Source organism: Cannabis sativa, chromosome X, assembly GCF_029168945.1.
Source record: "Cannabis sativa cultivar Pink pepper isolate KNU-18-1 chromosome X, ASM2916894v1, whole genome shotgun sequence".
Classification (NCBI taxonomy): Eukaryota; Viridiplantae; Streptophyta; class Magnoliopsida; order Rosales; family Cannabaceae; genus Cannabis; species Cannabis sativa.
This window is the reverse complement of record NC_083610.1, coordinates 80395179-80403033: the sequence shown is the minus strand read 5'-3', so window position 1 is coordinate 80403033 and position 7855 is coordinate 80395179. Positions and strand designations below refer to the sequence as shown.

General features: G+C 30.4%; 1 protein-coding gene across 3 annotated transcripts; it reads left to right on the top strand.

The window, feature by feature from the left end:
• The first annotated feature begins 244 nt into the window (after positions 1–244).
• On the top strand, positions 245–3615 carry LOC115694782 (chorismate mutase 2). 3 transcript variants are annotated; one of them, XM_030621875.2, is made up of 6 exons: positions 245–371; positions 635–893; positions 2290–2376; positions 2466–2609; positions 2711–2803; positions 3229–3615. In XM_030621875.2, the coding sequence occupies exons 2-6, from the start codon at positions 651–653 to the stop codon at positions 3466–3468; spliced, it is 807 nt and encodes a 268-aa protein (XP_030477735.2). In that variant the 5' UTR covers positions 245–371; positions 635–650; the 3' UTR covers positions 3469–3615. The 3 variants fall into 3 exon arrangements, with proteins under 3 accessions (XP_030477735.2, XP_030477736.2, XP_030477734.2); XM_030621876.2 differs by having other exon boundaries at positions 269–371; positions 638–893; XM_030621874.2 differs by having other exon boundaries at positions 304–893.
• Positions 3616–7855: the final 4240 nt, after the last annotated feature.

The window sequence follows — 7855 nt, the reverse complement described above, 5'->3', positions numbered from 1 at the left end:
TTATTATTGAGTATCAGTAGTCTTTAATATTTTTTTTAGACGTGTCATTACGCAATACTCTATAAAAATTATTACATTAAATTATAAGACGCTCGATATTAAGTTGAACCAATAATAATATTAACACGTAAAAAAATAAATTTACTGGTATTTTTTAGCATTTCTCAAATTGGTAAAGAAAAAACAAATAATAATAATAGAAGAGAGCGTGTGGGGCCTCACGTGCTCCTTGTGTTGTCTTTCCATAAAAGCCACAAAAATTTTCCTATAAAAACCAAAGAAGAAGAGAACAACAAACAATATCACTCAATTCGGCTCCTCTGCTTCTTCATCATCCTCTTCTTTCCTTTTAAACGACGACGTTTTTACAGGTTCATTTTTCTTTTGACTTTCCTTTATTTCTTTGTTTGAAAAGTCAACTTCTTCTTCTTCTTCTTTATTTATTATATTAGCTAAATTAAATAGTCAAACTAATGGGTGTATATGTTTTGACTTTTCTCCATTGTTTGTTAATTTAACTGTGAATTCTTATTTTCATTTTCTCCAAGACTTGTTGGGGTTTTTCTTCAACGATGAGGAGTTTCAGTTCACTAATTTTTGTTGTTGTTGTGTTTATTATTGTTTTAAATGGTAGAAGAAGGTGTTTGGGTATGGAGAAAATGGACAGAAATGGTTGTGATTTGGGTAATAATAATAATAATAATGAGGAAATGAGCCTTGATGCGGTGAGAGAATCGTTGATTAGACAAGAAGATACAATCGTATTTAGTTTGATTGAAAGAGCGAAGTTTCCGATGAATTCACCAACTTACCAACAATCCAAACCCTGCGTTGGATTTTGTGGTTCTTTGATTCGTTTCTTTGTCAGTGAAACCGAATCTCTCCAGGCTAAGGTAATTTCAACTCAATTTTATATTATTTATTATTTCTCTTTTGGGTAAACATATAATAGTTTGTTTGAATTTGAATTTGAATTTGAGTTTTGTTTTTTTTTTTTATTTTTTGTTTTATTGGTTTTTTTTGCTTTTGATTTAAGCATTTATATATTATAACCAGACTCGAACCCAGAACCTCCAATACACACTCACCCTCCTCCAATGACCACTTGAGGTAGCCTTAAGTGTTTCTGCTTTATTGGTTGAGCATTTTTAATTGAGGTCTTAAAGTTGCCCAACACCACACCTACATTGCATTTCATATTATTTATTAAAGAAATGCTTAAGAGCATCTCCATTTTAGAATATTTTATTAAAAGTTAATTCTAATAATAATGTAAAATATGTATTAAATTTGGGTCAAATTAAAAATTGTGTTAAATTTTAACCAACAATAAATACTATTTTCTCAATTATCTATTTGCCACTCATTAATATAATTTATAAAAAAAAAATTCTATATTTATAAGTTATTAAAACAATATAAATAAAATTAATTGTTTTATATATTTTCAATGAGTATTAATGGTAATACTGACTTTTATAGTTAATTTACATTAGAGCATAAATACAAAAATTAAGCTAAATATAATTTTATACAAAAATTAAGCTAAATATAATTTTATAGTATATTTTAGCCAAATTTAATTTAAAATATACACTATTTATTGAAGATGGTCTAAATACATTAATTATTATATTGTTATTAGTATAATTAAGTATTGTATTTTACACAATTTAATTTAATAACTATTATAAAGTATCGCTAATTATTTGTAAGACACTACCTCAATATTAAAATATAATGATTAGAGTCTTATTAAAATGTAAAAAAATATAATATCATACGCATGAGTTACTGTTCTTATAAGCCAATTAATTTTAAAAGGAATAGACCATAATAATATATCACTTTTTTTTATGCTTGGTATATTAAGTTGACCCTTAGCATTTGTCAAAAGGTTAGAGCTTATAGTATAATTATATTTTTTTCTCTAAAGCATGTGTATTTGTCTTTTTTATGTTTGAATGAAATTGCATTAATTTTCCATGTTGTTAGTTTACTAATTTTATATGATTATTATGGATAGCTAATTGTCCACCTCCACCATGTGTTGTTCCCCACTTACTTAACTTTAAAGGCTCACAAAAAGTCACATTAAGCTTCCTTTGTTGAAATTGAATATTGGTTATTCCAACCCCACTGCACTTTTTTTTTTCTTTTCTTAATAAGTACTCTTTCTAGAATGACACGCTTTTAGTTTTCTAATTAACTAATGAATTCAATTCAATACACTACAACATACATCGTGTATGTTAGTTAAGACACAATTTTTGACATGGTAATTTACAGGCTGGTAGGTATCAAAATCCTGAAGAACATGCCTTCTTTCCTGATCATTTACCGCCTTCATTGGCGCCACCGCATACCTTTCCACCGGTAAATTTATCCAACCTTTAATAACATGATTACTGTAGTCTATATCAACATATATTTTTTGGGGTTATATTGAAAACTTTGACTTGTAGGTGTTGCATCCTGCTGCTGCTTCAATCAATGTAAACAGCAAAATTTGGGATATATATTTCAAGCAATTGCTTCCTTTGTTTACTGTACCGGGTGATGATGGAAACTATGCATCAACTGCCTCTAGTGACCTCAATTGCTTACAGGTAAATAATGCTTTTTTTTTCTTTTTCTTTTTGATAGCTATGTCTTAAGTATTCAATGTTCTACTTATTGAAGAAAAATGGTTATTATTTACTGACTGTAGGCCATCTCTAGAAGGATTCATTATGGAAATTTTGTGGCTGAGGTGAAATTCAGGGATGCCCCACATGAATATGAACCAGCAATTCGTGCTCAGGTATGTATGGTTTTTTTTTTAATCCTATATTTGGTATGGTGAAAAAATGGGAGGAAAGAAAACTTGAGAGAAAAACTCTTGCTTTCTGTCCTTCTTACCAAACATAGCGTAAATAACAAAGAGGGTTCCTTGAAGGTTTGAACCCCCGGCCTTACCTCACCACTGAGATAATTTAAGTGGCTTAAAGACTGATTTTTTTATGGTATCTATGTGCTGAAATTCATGTTATGTTAACTGTGATTCAAAATTCTTCAACCCTGTTTTTTTCTTTTTGATTTGAATCTATAGATCAACTAGACAATATAATTCAATTCAATGCATCATATTTGGACATTGGTCATATGAGAACAATAAATGGTATTGATTATTATTTTGTTGTATTTTGTTATGTGATGTATGTATGATTTTAATCTCACAAACTTCAGGATAGGGATGCTCTGATGAAGTTGTTGACATTTGAAGCTGTAGAAGAGATGGTGAAGAAGAGAGTTGAGAAGAAGGCAATGATATTTGGGCAGGAAGTAAGCCTTGACACTACCAACAGCACTGAAAGCAAAGGAAAATGTAAGATTGATCCATTGTTGGTTTCTCGTCTTTACGATGAATGGATAATGCCTCTCACTAAATTTGTTCAAGTTGAATACCTTCTCCGTCGCCTTGATTAGAAGTTTATAACTTATTTTTAATCTTCACTTAATCATGTTATCAACCAAATTGTGTTTTTCTTGTTAATCTTTACTCTTCAGCAAAGGATTTTATGATGGTGATTCTATTTTTCTTATCAAAGATAAAAGTAAAATCAATTGAGAAGCTCTGTTTTTGTTTATTTTATTTATTCACATGCATGGTCAAAAATCAGAACTATCAGAAGATTGGAACAAGGACAATTTACATAATACACCTAAATTTAGATTTCTTTTTTCACCGATTTTTCTTTTACAGATTTTCACTTTTATTTTTTCTAGAGAAAAACATTGTTTTCATGTTGCATTCTTGTAGCAACAATGTCTAAACAATATTATTGTGAAATAATAGAAAAACAACACTGTATAATTGTAAAAACAAATTATGTTCTTTTCTTACAGTAGCAATGTCCAAATATTTTTTCAAAAAGAACAAAAAATTAACGTGATATTGGTGGCAAATTCACCCGAATTTTATATTTTTAAACACTTAACTACAAAAATCAAAATTTTGGTGGCAAAATTACTCAAACTCCCTTTTTGTAAGTTATTTATCCATTATATTCAAAAAACTATGTTAAGTACCACGATAGACATATGCCACAATATATATGACAAATTTTTAGTAGTCTACGTAATATTAATTATTAAAAAATAATTTTAAATATTTAAAAAAATTAAAAAATAAGAAAAAAATTAATTTTAAAATAATATATTTTTTTTCTTTTTTTATTATAAAAATTAATTTTTTTCCCTTTTTTATCTTCTATAGAAATATTTTCAAAATTATTACAAAATATGAAATAAAAATACATTAAGTATTATAAATAAATAATAAATTAATTCTCTTTTTTTTTTTTTTCTTTTTTATCCCATTTTCTTATAATTTTTAAGATGAAAACAAAAGGGATTAAGCCGAGGTCTGCCTCCTTTATCTTACTTATGGATGCATATAGTAGACGAATGGTAGTTGGCATGGCTGCAGATGCGGTTTTAAGGATGAAGAAAGTTGGTATAACATACTTATACAGCCATTATTCATTCACTGTTTTTGTTTATTTTATAAATTCACATGGTCAAAAATCATGACTATGAGATACCAAGATGGTATGAGAGGAGTGTGTGTGAGATGGGGGAATCCCCATATGTAAAAATAAAAATAAATAAATAAAAAGACTATGAGATAATTGGAAAAATGCATACAAAAAAAATCACCAAAAGAAGTAATTATAGAATTTAATAAAGGGTTGAGTTAATCACATAAGTTTGTATATTTCCACACAAGCTTAGAATTAGAAACCTTACAAGTGAAAAGACGATAAACAAGTCCCACATTGTTTACAAATAATAAATTTTTTTGAAAAAAACATTATAAATAAAATTATTTACAGAATTGTATATTTAACCGTGTAATTAAATGTTTAAAAAATAGTAATTAGGTAAATTATTAGTGAAAAGTGTGTTGGAATGTAAAGTTTATTATATAATATTTACAAAGGAGATGAGCGAAATACTCCCACTATTATGCTATGTCCTTGTTAGTTTTTGTTATGCTCATATTTCGAACTATAAATATAGACACAACACGAAAAAATTCAGCAATAAATGAATTATCTCGGAGAGATAATTGATCACGAGCAGTATCAATCTCGCATTGCGCATTTGCAGTAAGACAGCGAGACAAGTAACGCATGGCGAGATGATAACAGTAGAAGTCTTCTTGGATGTAACAGATCGAATTGTATCGCTGGAAAAGGTAGATAATGAGTTCTTTAAGAACTTGCAACTCATTGACCCACATACTTGTGAGTATATTGAAAGATTAAAGAAAATAAGTGTTACGAAAATTAAGAACACTACGCAAGTATACGCAATCAAGTAGTAAACTCACACAGGTGAAGTCGAACCACACGAAATTGGATTAACTACCACTAAATTATACTTATGATTCTATCTGGAAAATCAATACTTTTTATGAATTCAATAAAATAATTCAGAAACTTAAAATAACAAAAGAATATTAATCAAGATGAGAAAATAGGGAGAAGAATCCTGTTGTCAGTTTACCAATCGTCAATGCCTAATTGCTATCCTTTTCTTGAAGTGAATGACAGATTATAAATTAACCTAACTCTTTTCAGATCTTTTATGTTCTAAATCACATGCTCTTTAATTAATCTCTTAATTAAACTAACATGAAATCAGCATTAAGCAATAATCTAAATGTCACAAAGGCTATGCAAATACTTTCGTTTCACATCAAAACCTAGATTATCCAATTTTAGCATTCTCAATTCTCACTTTTCAGATTTTGAATTGAGATCATAAAACATGTAAAATGTGATCAATCTTACACATGGAATTAAGCACAAATATAGATAATTTCACAATCAAGATTGAAGAATGGCAATTATTCATTAACTAGGAAAAACTTAAAACAACATTCATCATTCTCCCTCAATAGGAGTTTAGTTCAAAACATCCATAATCAAATCCATAATTAACATTGAAACAGAAAATAGCATAGAAAAATTAAAGAGAAGAGAAAGAACTAGTTGAAGCAATTGATCCGGGTCGCCACAAGCCGCTCTTCTAGCCTCCTCCTTTGTTTCTAGGGCTCCAAATCTGAATAATCCTTAATTTTCACGAGCTCTCTCTATTTAAACCAAGTCTCATCTTTAAAATTCGTGAAATTACGAAACTGCCCAAAAATCCTGTCACTGGGGTCCCCGTCGCGGCTCGCAATGCCCCCGTCGCGACGGGGTTACGCTTCGTTTTCTTCAAAATCTTCTCTGCCAGTTCCCGTCGCGACTGGAATGTTGCCCGTCGCGATTGGATTAGGCAGCGACGCGATTTTTGGTTTTTCTTCTCGATTCCTTCACCGCGCGTCCACAATTCTTGTACATACTTTCTTTAAACACCCGAGGACCTGAAACAAAAGAATCAAGCGTAAAATAACCCTAAAACTAGAAACAAAGAGTGAAAACTAACCGAAAATACGACCCTGAAACTTAGACTAATTTTAGCCTAACAATAAGCAAAGTGCAACTTATTTCAAAAGACTAAGTCTAAGAGCTACCCTAGAAAGGCTATAGTGAGAATAAACATCTTAACTAGCATCTCGTAAAATGCGACTAGCTATCCTTGAACACCGTTGAGAGATGCGAGCCATACTTAGAACGTGTTACCTCAACAACAAAAGACTACTTCCATATAAGATCAAAAGACGATTATCAGCAGTTATTTCATTTTACCCACATATTGTATATATGAAACATGTAGATCGTTTACATTTCATGAGCAGTTACCTAGATAAGATCAAAATGAATAATTGCCATAAGAAAAACCCTACAAACGGAGCGTGTTGAGCATCTAAAACTTAAAAATTTTCACTCATTGTGTCTTACAACTCCAAAATTCATGCTAAATCCATAAAATTTATCTTATTTAGCATGTTTTTTTTCATTTCAACCATATGACGTACTCAACCATTAAAACTTAAAACAAGAAGAAAATAAGTGTAAACTTGAACAATAACAAATAGGCTAATTAGAATTTTTGCCCCCTGAACTTTGACATGTACCAAATCATGTCCATTGAACTTTTAATGTCATCAAAAATGCCCCTCAACTATTGAGATTGTTGGATTTAAGGACTTTTTTTCAATTTTAGTAAAAAAGTCTAATATGGATGAAAGTTTATGAGGCATAATTTAGTACATGTCAAAGTTCGAGGGGCATGATTTGGTAGATATCGAAGTCTGTGGAGCATAGTTTAGTACATAAACAATCGCTGAAATAGTAAAATTAAATAAAATTAGACAAAAGTCCTTAAATCTAACAATCTCAATAGTTTATGAGGCATTTTTAACGACCTTAAAAGTTCAGGGGGCATGATTTGGTTCATGTCAAAGTTCATGGGGCGGAAATCCTAATTAGCCTAACAAATAAAAACTACTAAAAATACCCTTAAAATAGAATTTAAAGCACACAAAAATAAACTTAACATTTATGTCGCGTACAAAGTTGAAATTTTGAATACTTAATGCAATTATTTTCCTGGTATCTGTGTTTCTGGAAGGAGGACACATGTCATATCCAAATCAGAGATAATCAATTGAAGCCCAATCACAGGCCTAATTGGAGTAACAAGCTGGATCCACGCGAAGGGACGGGCTGCAAGTCCATTTGGAATACAGACCGCCTACATTCCAATTTGGACCTCCTTAGTCCCGTGAAAGCATCACTCGCAGAAAAGAAGAATTAACAGAGACCCTCCGGATGAGCCATAGGGATACTTACAGAGGGGCATTCCAAGAGACGTCCCGAAAGCCAAAGCTGATGTGGCGATCCTCTGACATTGAATTCCA